Genomic DNA, 14,185 nt, shown 5'->3' with positions numbered 1-14,185 from the left:
CACAAAGAACGCTCCAGCCAAAAGGCCAACAGTGCCAAGGTTGAGAAACCCCGAGATTACCACTAGTATTGTCCATCCTCTTTGGGCCTGGGGTCTGTTTAAAGAAGAAAAACTAACAGCTTTTCACTGCAAAATTATGACTGAAGGAATGTCACTAAAAATTTCTGTCCCTGTGGGTCAGGCTCTCATAACAGGTACCAAACAGTAACTTCAATCAGGGATCAGTAAACTATAGCTCACATGACAAGTCCAACCCACTGACTGTTTCTGTGCAGTCTGAGAGCTAAGAACGAGTTTTACATTTTTAAGTGATTAAAAACAAATGTAATAACATTTCCTCACTTGTTAAAATTATATGAAACTAAAATCTCAATGTCCATCAAGAAAATTTCATTGGAAAAAAAGCCATACCCATTATTTTTCGTCTCAAGAAAGGCTGCTTTTTTTCCCCCTTCCCCCACCACGCTGCTCAGCATGGCACGCAGGATCTTAGTTCCCCAACCAGGAATCAAATCTGTGTCCCCTGCAGTGGAAGCTGGAAGTCTTAACCACTGGACCACCAGGGAAGTCCCAGACTATCAGTTTTACACTTCTTTTGTTATATTTATTCCTAAATATTTTATACTTTAAAATATATTTTTATGTATTTATTTGGCTGTACCCAGTCTTTGTTGTGGCATGTGGGATCTAGTTCCCTGACGATGGATCGAACCTGGGCCCCCTACACTGGGAGCATGATGTCTTAGCCACTGGACCACCAGGGAAGTCCCTATTTAATACTTTTTGATGCTATTATAAATAGCATTTCTTAATTTCATTTTCAGATTGTTCATTGCAGACTACAGAATTACATTTAATTTTTTAAATGCAGAATTTCCATATCATTTTTACTTTTATTTTTCAATTAATTAATTTATTTGGCTACATTGGGTCTTATTTGCAGCACATGGGATCTTTGTTGTGTCATGCATTTCTGTTATAGGTCCAACAGTACATTATATAGAAATAGCATTGTATATTATATACAAAATTACTTTATACAATTGCATCTTATGTCACTTAAAAGTAGAAAGGAGAAAAATCTATTTATACTGTCTTTTACAATTCTTTAATTACCTTTACGGGTGCTCCTTGATGTCTTTCATTTGGATTTGAATTACTATCTTTTATTACTTGCTATCTTCAATTACTTGCTTTCAGCCTGAAGAACTTCCTTTAATATTTCTTGTAAGGTGGGTCTCAAAACAACAAATTCTGGTTTTGTTTATCTGGAAAAGTCTTTATTTTAACTTTATTTTTGAAAGGTCCATTTCATTTATAGCCAGCTATGTTGGATATAGAATTCTTAGTTTACAAGCTTTTTTCTTTGAGCACTTGAAACACACCACTGCCTCTGGCCTCCATAGCTTCTGCTGAGAAGTTAGCTGTTAATCTTACTGGGGTTCCCTTAAAAGTGCCAAGTCGTTTTTCTCTTGCTGCTTTCAGGATCTTCTCCTTGTCTGACCTTCAGCATTTTTACCATGACGTGTCTGTGAATCTCTGTATTTGTCCTCCTTGGAGGTCACTGAGATTCTTGAATATACTGGTTATTCTTTTTCAATTAATTTAGGAAGTTTCAGCCAATTTGTGGGGAATATTTTTTCTCACTCATCTCCTTCTGGTAGTTGCATTACATATATGTTGATGCACTGAATGATCCTCACGTTTCTCTGAGGCTCAGTACATTTTTCTTCATTCTTTTTCTCTTTACTCTTCAGCTTCCATAATCTCCATCAATCAATCTTCAAGTATACTAATTATTTCCTCTGCCAGTTGGAATGTACTTTAAGCCCCTCTAATGAATTTATTTCAGTCACTGTATTTCCCAACTCCAGGATTTTAATTTGGCTCTTTTCATAATTCCTATCTCCTTTATTGGGCTTCCCTGGTGGCTCAGTGGTAAAGAATCTGCCTGCCAATGCAGGAGACCTGGGTTTGATCCCTGGCCTGGGAAGATTCCCTGGAGAAGGAAATGGCAACCCACTCCAGTACTCTCGCCTGAGAAATGCCATGGACAGAGGAGCCTGGCATGGGGTCGCAAAAAGAGTCAGTCACGAATTAGCCACTAAACAACAACAATCTATTAATATTCTCTAGTTGATGCAAAAATATCATTATACCTTTAATCATGTTTTCCTTTAGTTCTGTGAACATATTTATAGCACCTCTAGGGAGTGGTTCTCCACCCTCACCCTGGGCATGTTGTTATTTGCTTGCTGTTGAGTAACAGCCTGGACTGTTCTAATGAAATCTATTTCCTTCTCATGGTGTTAAAGCCTATGCTGTTGCTCCTCAGGGAGCCGTATCTTTGGGTTTGCCCAAAGTCACCCAAGATGACAATGATCTTAGTAGGACACGTTTCCTCTCTTTCCCTGATCACACCCAACTGTTGAAAGTGAAAGTGTTAGTGGCTCAGTCATGTCCCACTCTTTATGACCCCTAGGACAGCCAGGGTCCTCTGTCCATGGGATTCTCCAGGCAAGAATACTGGACTGGGTAGCCATTCCCTTCTCCAGGATATCTTCCCAATGCCAGGATCAAATCCAGGTCTCCCTCACTACAAGCAGATTCTGAGCCACCAGGGAAGCACCCAACTGTTACACTCCACAACTGTGATATACTGCTCTATTATTTCCAACAATACCCTAGAGCATAACTTGTTCTACAAAGTAATCCAATCAAAAGGTGGCTCTTCTGATAGAACCATTTCTGAGATCAGTGTGTGACATTTTTTCTGACCAAGAGAGCTCTTCCCAGCTGTCTTACTCTCCTGCAAACTAGCTGCCTACAGTGGTATCTTCATTAAATCCACAAATCTCCTTCCAATTGCCTTTCACCAAAACATTCACAGTTCTAGAGAGCACCCTTAGACAAATTCTCCAGTCTCTACTGCAAATGAAGTCAATGCTTTTGGGAAGAGATCAGAAGCTAAGGGTTTTAAAGCCTGCTTCTCCCTCCTGGCAAAATCTCTGAGCTCTTGATAGAAGTTCTGCAGGGGTCAGTTTGAAGTCATCTCAGTTTGTCTCTCTTGGTTGGTACTACCCATGGGGACAGAACCACTGGGAATCCACTATTCTCAGTGAGCAACACCCAGAGTACACAGGACTGAGCCTCAGTATCAAGCAGCCTTGGGCAGGAGAAGCCCTAAAGTAATGCTCCTCTGGGAAAAAAGCTGTCGGACTGGGAGCTAGGGAGTGGAGGGAGCCCAGTGTCCTGGGTTGCAGCCGTCCAGACCTGAGAGCAGGAGGGTGGCAGTGGTCTTGGTTCAAATATTAATACCACAAACTCCTGGGACTTTCCCTGTGGTCCAGTGGTTAAGACTCTGCTCTTTCACTGCAGGGGGCGTGGACTCCCAGTTGGGGAACTAAGATAAGGCATGCCTCCAGGCCAAAACAAAAACAAATACCACAAACTCTTGCCTTTCTTACTGAATTTTCATAGATTTTCTTGAGTAGATGTTTTTTCACTTGATGCTTGCTTGCCCTTAGGACAATTTCCAGAGGGGTTAAACTGAGTTGTTTGGAGAATTAAGTGAATGAATGTCAGACACTTAAGTATTCAATAAATGATACCTGTTACAGGACAGAAACTGTATGGAAAGTTTAAGATACCATCACTTTCCTCAAAGAATTTTCTCTAGAAAAGTTAGGCTGTGAAAAAGGGAAACAATATAGACTTTCCCAATGAGATGCAACTTTTAACACCTATGGTTTATTATATCACCTTATAAAGTTGAAACTCTAAAGAGCCGGAGCTTAAGCGTGACACTGAGAACTAGAATTCGCTACCACGGATGCTTTCAGACTTATGCAGTAGCAATGAATGAAAACCTTCAGGAAGTGCTTCCAAACCCGAAAGCCCCATTGAAAAAAAGCAGTAATTATCTCTAACGTGAGGATTTGGGCCTAGATGGCCCCTTCCGGATCTGGCTGACTCTATATTTTCCCAGAGATGATATAAACAGAATCCCAAAGCTTCCACCTTGACTGTCACCCCTGCAAGGGCGCCCGGGTCGGTGCCGGACCCAAACCACGGCCGGATCCCAAAGGGCTGCCCTTCGCCTCAGCCCGTCGGGGCTGCCGGCCAGTTACCTCGCAATTGAACTCCATCTCCGCGTCCATGGTGACGATCCGCACGGTGAATGTCTTAGGCTGCTTCCTCTTGAGCGAGCTGAAGCTCATTCGGGAAGCGATGGCCCCGGCCATGGCGCGGGGCTCAGGCGCAGGACCCTCGCGCCCCGAGGCCTGCGCTCGGGACCTTTTAGCCTCCCTGGAGGAGGCGCACAGGCCTCAGGGCCACCATGGTGGCCGGCCGGCCGGCCCGGGAGATGTCTGGGCGGCGCGGGCCCCCAGCGGCCAGCATGGGCCGCGAGGACCCTGCCCAGGAACGGAAAGGGGAGTCCCGGGGGCGGACCCTGACGGCCCCGGGCAAGGATCGCGATCGGGGACCGACGGGGCGGGCACGGCCCGGCTCTCCGGGACTCGGGCCGGGGACGCTGGGAACGCCCGCGGACGGGGCCCCTAGACGGCGGCTGCCTAGAGCCCGCGCGCCTCTCAGCGGCCGACGGAGGTCTCAGGGCCGCGCTGCAGCCGGGCGCGCACGTGCGCGCGTGGCTGTCACCGTCCTCGCTCCGCGCGCCCGCGGGAAGCGTCCCCTCCCCGCAGCCGCCGGCCTGCTCCCCGCCCCGCCCTCGGGCCCCCAAGATCACTACACACGACGCAACCAAACCCGGCGGCTGCCGCCCGCATACCACGGTTGGCTGAGCGCTCCGAGGGAGACGGGACTTTCCCGCTGTGTCCCACCCTCCCCGGCAGCACTTCACCAATCGGAAGTTCAGATCTAACTGGAGGCGCGGGCCTGAGCTCGCCGTTGAGTGGCTGCGGTGGCAGTCACTCCGAACGCTTTTGTTTTGTAAGGGGTACGCCTACTCTAGCAAGACTGGTTGAGGTGGCTGAGCCCCGCCGACCCTTTCCCGGGGAAACACGTAGAGGCTGGTACCCGGGCGCGGGAGACGCGTCACCCCCTGTTCCCGTGAGGGGCTGCCCTTAGGACCAAGTCGGCGCCACGTGTGGCGCCCCAGGGGATCGTGTTTCGGACACCGGGTGGATAAGCCTGTTGAGCCCTTAATTAGTTACGTGTGCTGACTTCTGTGTTTCTCAAACACTCAAATCACTTGTGGAGGCCATTTAGGTAGCCAGCGCTTACCCACCCTACCCTCCGTCCTCCCCGAAATCCTTCTGCTGCTTTTTAGGGAGAAATTCTAATTATTACCGAGGGTTATCGTTGTTGTTTAGTCGCTAAGTCGTGTCGGAGTCTTTGAGACCCCATGGAGGAAGGTGGATAATAATTGTCCCTACCCCCACGGGATTGTTGAGGCGTATAAAGCTTGAGAACGTGGCTGGTCATTTTAGGTCGAATCCTATGAAATTGCTCTTTTTGTAGATACTTTCCACCCCCCACGCAATGAAAGTATTCTGGGGGAATTCCCTGGCAGTCTAGTGGTTGGGATTATGGGCTTTCACTGTGGGAGTTCAGTACCTGGTCAGGGAACTAATATCCTGCAGGCTGCTGGGGTGTAGCCAAACTAAAGGAAAAAAGAAAGCATTTTTCATTTTTTACTGTGATTTCCAGTTTTGGATCATAAACATATATTATGTTTTAACGTCAACAAGGGTTATATGGATGTGTGTGTGAGAGAGATGGAATATAATTTTCTTAATTTAAAAAAATGTTCAATTTTAAAATGAGACTTAATGGTTGAATACCTGAATGGCTGAAGGAGACACATTCCACAAATGTTAGGCATTAGCATCACCTCCACCCTACAGGTGAAGAAACAGAAACTCAGCGTGACAGAGTTACTTGCTGGCTATCATACACACAGTGAGAGGCAAAGCTGGAACTCAAACCCAAGCCTGTCCCCCCAGAGGCTGCAGGTCTCTTACTCTGCTCCCCTCCCCTGGCTGTTGTTGTTCAGTCGCTAAGTCTTGTCCAACGCTGTGACCCCACGGACTACAGCACATCAGGCTTCCCTGTCCTTCACTATCTCCTGGAGTTTGCTCAGATTCACATCCCTTGAGTCAGTGATGCCATCCAACCATCTCATCCTCTGCTGCCCACTTCTCCTCCTGCCCTCAACTTTTCCCAGCATCGGGATCTTTTCCAGTGAGTTGGCTGTTCACATCAGGTGGCTAAAGTATTGGTGCTTCAGCATCAGTTTTTCCAATGACTATTCAGGGTCAATTTCCTTTAGGATTGACTGGTTTGATCTCCTTGCTGTCCAAGGACTCTCAAGAGTCTTCTCCAGCACCACGGTTCTAAAGCATCAGTTCTTTGGCTCTTAGCTTTCTGTATGGTCCAACTCTGACAGCTGTGCATGACTACTGGAAAAACCATTGGTGGCTTCTAAATTGCCTGTTTCAGCCCCGAGATGGTGAACTACAGTTCGAGAGCACTCAGCGGAGGCTGTTGCTATAACTATACTAATAGCATAAATTAGCTCTTCCCTGTGGGCCCCTGCGGTGCCTGTGAAGCACCCGCCAGGCCCCAGGAATCATTGGCTGGCACACCCAGCAAGGCTGCCAGGCTGCTTTGGGGGAACTTTATGTCCTGCCAACTGCTAGCAAATTTCCCCACCAAACTGATTGTTTAGGGCACTGTGGGCTTAGCGTGGGATTGTCTTTATTTTCATTGCTTTGGTTCGTCCCTGCAGGTGGGAAAACCAGGCTGGATTCTCCTATAGGCTCCCCATAGGGATGACTAATCAGGGCTTTAACCCAGGGCCAAGATTGCTGGCAGAAAATAAGTGACTTTAGGAAGGAGTAGCATGAGGAGGTGGATCAGAAGGCAGGGACTAAAGGTGACAGTAATGGCCAGTAATAGCTTATTTTTATGGAAGGTTTTACTAGGTGCTAGGCGCTGGGCTAATTGGCCAAACATCCCGTTGAGATTCCTGGGGGACCTCCAGGCAGATGTGTCGGTCTGGACCTCAGAAGGGAGACTGGGGGCATGAGTCAAAATAGATGTGGTAGAATATTATGCTGGCATTAAAAGTGCTGTTCACAAAGAATAAATAGAGATGGTAATAGCAGGTAGCAAATAAGGTTATGAGAAGGAAAAATTTAGGTAGGGCTCACTAAGAAAGACCTGACATACAGACACCAGTTACTAAATATCTGTGGTATGAATAAGGGAAGGACATAAGGAAATACAGTCTCAAACTATGGGAACAATGTTATTAGCTGCCATATATTTAAGTGCTTACATAAGGTACTTTGCAAATGCTATGAATTCTTTACTTCTGATGTTTATCAAAATCCAACTTGGTAGGTATATATCCCTTGTTTATATGTGAGGAAACTGGATAAAGCTGAAATGAAGTAATTTACCCCAAAGCATATTTGGTAGATTTGCAATGTGCATATAGGACTTTTTTTAATCCAGATCTCACCTGACTTACATTTTGTTCCTTCACTCTTTTAGAAGCTCCGTGGTGCTCCAGGTGACATCTTTTCCCTCCACGAGGGCATTTGACAGCATCTGGAGATTTTGTTGTTGTTGTGACAACCAGGAGGTGCCGACTGTCCCTTATATGGGAAGGTCAAGGATGTGCGACCTGGGACCTAAGACTTCTGAGGTCACAGTTGGGGTGTTCCAGTGTGCTGCCTTGAAGCACTGAACCTGGATGAAAGCATCTGCAGATAACAGCTCCTACCCAACTAAGGGTGCGTAAGAACCTCCGAGGCCTCAGGAACCTTGTAGAGAGCACCTCAGTGGTGCTCTCTCTCTTCATTTCGGGCCTGGGATTGAAGATCCTTGAATTTGCCCAGGCTGTCACCTGCAGTGTTGGAAGCAGGCAGACCTGAGTAGGAATTTCTACCTTACCTTGACCTTGGGCATAATTTAGCTTCTCTGAGCCTCAGTTACCTCATCTGTAAAAATGAGCATAATAATAATATGACATGTTTAAAAGCCCCTCTTAAATGGAAATTAGTATTATTGAGTGCCCTCTGTGTCTAATGTGCTGTATAACCTTGAAAAGGTCTTTACCATTTCTGGACGTCCATTTTATCCACACTTAAAAGGGGAGAATATGGGGACTTCCCAGTGGTTCAGTGGTTAAGAATCTGCCTTGCAATGCAGGGGAAGTGGGTTCAGTCTCTGGCTGGGCAACTAAGATCCCACAGGCCACAGGCAACTGAGCCCACACACCACAACTATTGAGCCTTCGTGCTCTGGAGCCCACATCAGCTAAGACCCAACGTGGCCAAATAAATAAATAATTTTTTTTTAATGAGGAGAATAGGAAATGGGATTGCAAATAGCAAAGCCTCATAGCACACATAAGAGGAACTTTAACTGGGGTTCATTTTCATATGTATGGAATTTGATTTAATTCTCATGATTATGTAGGTTATTAAGCCCATTTGACTGTTAAGAAAACAGAGGGACCCAAAGCTGAGTTATTGGCCAAAGACTGCACAACCAAATAGAGAAACAACCTGGATCCCAAACCCAGGTCTTTAGCCTGGGACCCATGGACTTCCAAGGACAGCGTGCTGCAGGTTACCCAGGGGTCCTGTCTGCTGCAGGTTACAGGGGTCCTGTCTACAGCAGGCCCTGAAAAGTGAGTGTTTTCTGGCCTAAAATTCATGCTTATGCCTATTCATACTTATGCATGTGAATGTGTTCACCAACCTGGAAGCTCCCTAAACCCCACCCATACTTTTGGGATTTTTATGGAGGCTTTATGTAGGCATGATCCTTTATCAGCTCAGTTTCCAGCTTTCTTCCCCTTCCAGGAGGATGTGGACTGGAAAAGCTAAAAGCTTCATACTTCTAACGATGGCTTAATCTTTCTAGTCTAGCCCCTGTTTAGGGGGCTTCCCTGGTGGCTCAGTAGTAAAGAATCTGCCTGCAATGCAGGAGACCCAGGTTCGATTCCTGGGTGAGGAAGATCCCCTGGAGAAGGAAATGACAACCCACTCCAGTATTCTTGCCTGGAAAATCCCATGAACAGAGGAGTCTGGTGGGCTGCAGTCCATGGGGTTGCAAAGAGTTGGACACGACTTAGTGGCTAAATGACGGCAACCACCCCATGCAGGAGCCCACGAAGCATTACCTCATTAGAGCAAAAGCTGTCCCCATCACCCAGGCAGTTCCCAGTGATTTAGAGGCTCTGTGTCAGGAACCAGGGTCCAAGACCAAATATCTGAACAGGAAAGGCTCCTGGTGCTTTTATTACTTAGGAAATTATAAGAGCTTTAGAAGCTCAGTGCTGGGAACTAGAGGCAGAGACTAAAGATTTTCTATTATTTCACAGGACACAATTAAACCCATAACATTCCCCTTCTAGGGGTGGGCTCCAGGAGCTGTATTTATGCCAGGATATCTGGGGAGGTCCAGGGAAGTCACATTTTTCAAGAAGGATGCCTTCTATAAGCTTTACATGATTCAAAATGTTGTATTCAAAAACTCATGTTTCCCTGTAGGAATGAACGTGAAGTAAGCAATAAAATGCACACACACACAGTTCGTAAATCAACAGCCCATCTTACCATATTTTTGCTTTCATAAAAAAATTTATTATTTATTTGGCTGCACCAGGTCTTAGCTGTGGCATGTGGGATCTTTAGTTACAGCCTGTGACTCCTTAGTTGTGGCATGTAGTATCCAGTTCCCTGACCAAGGATTGAGCACGGGGCCCCTGCATTGGGAGCTCAGAGCCTTAGCCACTGGCCCAGCAGGGAAGCCCCCCATATTTTTGCTTTGTATCTTTGCGGCATTATCTCTACCTGTGGACACTCTCCTACATTTACAGCAGCACCTGTCTCAGAGCCGGTTCAGTCTTCCCTGCGGTGTTTTATCACATCCGATAGCTGCTCCAAAGTATTGATTTGGGGGCGTGATTTGCAGCATTGGCATACCTACTTTGTGAGTGATGTTGTCGAATGACATTTTTATAGCTTTTTAAAGTGGGTTTATAATGACAGTGAACGCCAAAATAACAGCTCAGTGCACAAGAAGCGGTCGCTGGAGTCCAAAGCGCGCTAACCATGGGGTGTTTTGCTCTGAGTTGACATGGAATGTGGTTGTTTCTCAGCTGCAGCAGCTCTGCCCGGTGGCCGCAGAGTGAATGCAGCTTATCATTCATTCCACGCTAACAGCCTCGAAATGGTTTGGTGTTTAACAAGGGAAAATGTTTTCTTTCTCTAGCATTCGTATGATTTCCAATATGTATACATGGAGTGGCACTTTGATCATGTTTTTATGTGGCACTATGTCAAAGTCCCATAATTCATGTCTGCATATGACTTATCCTGCAGAAAGGCTGGGACCTGGTAGTGTGGCTCATGCCCGAGCTGAGACATAAACGCTTTCTTGTCCTGTCACTCCTGTTCGGGGGTCTCATGGCTGGAGGATGCAATTCTCAGAGAGCAGTCGGGCCCAGGCATAAAAGCCCATCAATAAGGAGTGGGTGACACCGCCGCAGCTGGGTACTTTGTCTCTGCACTTCTGCAGCCCGCTCCGTGATGATCTATTTGTCCTAGGGAATAGACGGTGGCAGGTTTGTCCATATTTTACACTTATGAACCTGCCTGCTCCTTTTTGCTCCATCTGTCTTTGTCCCCGGTTCCTGTCTTTTCATTTCACGGACTGGGCAGCAGGGCTTGGCAACGAGTCATGAAGGCAGATTCCATGAGGGTGGCTCTGGGAAAGGAGGGAAGGAGGGAGAAGAAATGGGTCAGCTCCCTGCAGAGAGGGGAGGATGAACAGGTTCAGGAGAAAGAGATGTCACAGACTCTGGTGGGCGGGTGGGGAACTCGTAGGGGAGGGAGAGACCCTAGGACAGAAGAACAGAGATGCTGGGGAGACGTGCTCATAGGTGATGGCTTGGACATCTGAGTCCAATCCCAGTAATTGGATTGGGCCTAGTGCACAACCTAACTGTAGCAGCCAGCTGCCAAGAACCGTTTTGTTTTTAATTTCTGGATGCCCTGGGTCTTCACTGCTACGTGTGGGCTTTCTCTACTTGCGGTGAGCGGGTGCTGCCCTCTAGTAGCGGCCCGCAGGCTTCTCACTTTGGTGGCACGCAGGCCCCAGAGCACGCGGGATTCAGTAGCTGTAGTGCACGGGCTGAGTTGCCCCTCAGCCTGTGGGATCTTCCTGGGCCAGGCAGGGATCAAACCTCTCCATGTCCCCTGCATTGCAAGACAGATTCTTAACCACTGGACCACCAGGGAAGATTCCTCCCAAGAATTTTACACATTGGTATTGACATCCTTGTAAGGCCCCCTCCCACATGGAGCAGGGCTGACATGTATCACCAAAGAGATATTCAGAAATGACAGGGTATGATTTCCAAGGTCAATTCACAAAGTCCTTGAAGGTTCCCTCTTACTCTCTCCTGGATCACTCCCTCTGGGGGAAGTCACCTGCCATATGGTGAAGACACCCGCGCAGCCCTTGGAGAGGCCCATGTGGCAAAGAACTGAGGTCGCTGGCCAAGAGCCCCCAACAACCAGCACTGACTTGCTAGGCATGTGAGCAGCCCACCTTGGAAGCAGATCCCACAGCCTCCGTCAGGCCTTCAGATGACCACAGCCCGAGCCAACATATTGACTGCAATGTGGTGAAAGACCCTGAGCCGGAAGAAGCCTGGCCAGCCACTCATTCGTGAATTCCTGACCCATTTGGAACCATGTGAGCTCATAAATGTTCATTGTTTCAAGCTGGTAAATTTTGGGATGATTTATTCCACAGTAATTGGAAATGGTCTAATTACATTACTCCTTACTTGCAGAACTGTCATCCAACATCCATCTGGTTTACTGCCCAGAATGCACGGTCAATGGGGCAGGGACCCATTCCCACCAGGTGCCGAGCTAACAGGCATTGCCTGTCACTGAGTGCCACGAAGTCAGCCCCCCCTGCCCTGCTCCTTCCAGCAGAGTCAATGGGGGGTTAGTTAAGCGAGGAAAAGATTTTGGGGGTGGAGTGGATGTGTGAGCCAGGGAGAGGGAAAGAGCCATGGTTAGGATGACCATACATCCCAGCTTGCCCAGCATAGAGGGGTTTCCTGGGATAGGGGACATTTAGTGTCCAAACGGGGACAGTCTGGGGTAAACTGGAGTGAGCTGGTCTCCCTAGCTGGGGTGGGAATGGAGGTCTCAAAGCTGCACTTCCAGTGAGCTGGCCAGACTGGGCTGGATATGGAGACTCATCCATCTGATCTGGTCAGGGGTGAGAACGCACTCATGGAGGACCTGGTTTGATCTTCCTGTCCCACTCAAACAGTGAGAGATAGGAAGATTGTCTTAGAAATGCCTAGTCTAGGACTTCCCTGGTGGTCCAATGGTTAAGAATCTGTATGCCAGTGCAGGGGATAAGCTTTGATCCTTGGTCCTAGAGGATTCCACCTGCTTTGGGGCAACTGAGCCCTACCCCCCAGAGCCTGTGCTCTGAATCAAGAGAAGTGCCCGGAGTGAGAAGCCCGTGCACCGCAACTAGAGAGTAGCAGCCGCTAACTGCAACTAGGGAAAGCCTGAGTGTAGCAACAAAGACCCAGTGCAGTCAAAAATGAATACATTTAAAAGAAATGCCTAGACCAGCATGGGGAGGCTTTAGGCCAGCCCTTCCTCATTTTCCCCAGCAGAGACGGCCAGAACGCCAAGAGTTTGGAGAGGACTCTCACACCAGGCCTGGAGGATAAGCCCTTCCCTGTCCAGGGGTCCTGGCTGCCCGTGGCTTGATAACCAAATGACCAGTTAGCTGCTGTGCAGCGTCTGTTGTCACAGTCCAGTGACAGGTCACCAAGGCCATCCACTCCTTGTGCTGAGCGAGAAGACGCCTCCATGTCATCTCCACCCTCTGATGACACCCGATGTTGCTGAACAAGTCTGAACCCATTCCTTCCGGGGGGGCCCTTTCACATACTGTGCACACACTGCTTTCTCTGCCCAAGGCTCTCCTTGCCCTGCTCCCTGCTGGCAGACTCTCTCTGCTGAACCTTTCAAGCGTTAGTCACTCACTCGTGTCTGACTCTGCAACCCCATGGAGTGTAGCCCGCCCAGCTCCTCTGTGCATGGGATTCTCCAGCAAGAATACTGGAATGGGTTGCCATTCCCTCCTTCGGGGGTCTTCCCGACCCGGGGATTGAACCTGGCCTCCTGCGTTGCAGGCAGAGTCTTTCACCTCTGAGCCTCCAGGGAAGCCCAGCCTAGGTCTAACGTCAGGCCACCTGTGAGGCCCGGGGAGCTGTCACGCCCACCTCTCCTCACCGGCCACACTTGGTTCCTCCACCGCAGGACACCAGTGACATGTTACTTGCTGCACCTCTGTCTCCCCATCTGAGATTTTCCTGAGTGACTGTGTCTGGGAACGCTTCAGTCATGGTCCCTTTTGGTTCTTCTAATAACCCAAGGAGCAACTGGGCCCAGCTGTGTGTTAACAGAGAGAGTAACCTTCTGCCTTAGCTTTAAAGCACCAGCGATACAGTATCTTCATTGCGTTTATTCTTTTGGTTCTGCCTGTGTATCACAGTTGACTTGGGTTTTTTGTTTATCATGATGATATACAGTATCCTTTTAAAATAAATACTGCAAAGAATACATATTCATTGTAGCAGCTTCAGAAAACACAAGGGAAAAAAAATAGTACAGGCCTCACTTCCTTATAGAAATTATCATTGACCCTCAAAGTCTATATAGAACCTCACATTTTCTCTTTCCCCCTCCCCAATATAAGTCCTCATAGCTCTCCATATTTTTTCATAGCCTGTATCACAATTGGCAAAAAATATTTTTGTGTATATTTTTCACTTTTTCAGCCAATATTTTTAGAATGTCCGGCAAGAGAGGGGAGAGGGGTTAGGTCTAAGGTCTCTGCCCCAGGGGGGGTCAATGCCAATTTGATTTTGTCTCCCCAGCCAGGCCAGGCCTCAAATTCCAAGAGGGCTGGGGGCTTGTCTTTCTGGCCATGTTTGGCGTCTCAGGGCTCAGCACATGGGCTAGCCACGTGGACTCAACATTTGCTGAAGGTATCACAAAATTAATGCCTGCCAGAGCACTCCTCCACCTGAAGCATATCAGGAGGGAACTACCATCAGCCTCAGCCTCAGTGGGTGGACAGTCTTTTGGGGGGTGTG

The 14,185-nt window shown here is 47.9% G+C and overlaps 1 protein-coding gene and 1 long non-coding RNA gene across 6 annotated transcripts in view; one reads left to right on the top strand and one right to left on the bottom strand.

Moving 5' to 3' along the window:
• The window catches only part of NF2 (NF2, moesin-ezrin-radixin like (MERLIN) tumor suppressor), a 64,893-nt gene extending 60,156 nt beyond the window's left edge, over positions 1 to 4,737 (bottom strand). For 4 of the 5 annotated variants that reach the window (XM_020907134.2, XM_020907133.2, XM_020907132.2 and 1 more), the window contains exon 1: positions 4,131 to 4,736. In XM_020907134.2, coding sequence (XP_020762793.1) covers positions 4,131 to 4,244 — 114 coding nt within the window. In that variant the 5' untranslated portion in view covers positions 4,245 to 4,736. Of the gene's footprint in view, positions 1 to 4,130 lie in introns of all 5 variants that reach the window. The other variant, XM_020907135.2, reaches the window with a different exon arrangement.
• Positions 4,738 to 4,994: 257 nt separating this feature from the next.
• LOC139037827 (uncharacterized) lies at positions 4,995 to 8,321 on the top strand. Its single transcript, XR_011490756.1, has 2 exons — positions 4,995 to 5,375; positions 7,522 to 8,321. It is a non-coding gene; the product is annotated as an uncharacterized lncRNA (long non-coding RNA).
• Positions 8,322 to 14,185: the final 5,864 nt, after the last annotated feature.

This window comes from Odocoileus virginianus, chromosome 12 (assembly GCF_023699985.2).
Source record: "Odocoileus virginianus isolate 20LAN1187 ecotype Illinois chromosome 12, Ovbor_1.2, whole genome shotgun sequence".
In the NCBI taxonomy this organism is placed as follows: Eukaryota; Metazoa; Chordata; class Mammalia; order Artiodactyla; family Cervidae; genus Odocoileus; species Odocoileus virginianus.
The sequence above is the reverse complement of the archived record's forward strand: the minus strand, read 5'-3'. Positions and strand labels throughout refer to the sequence as shown.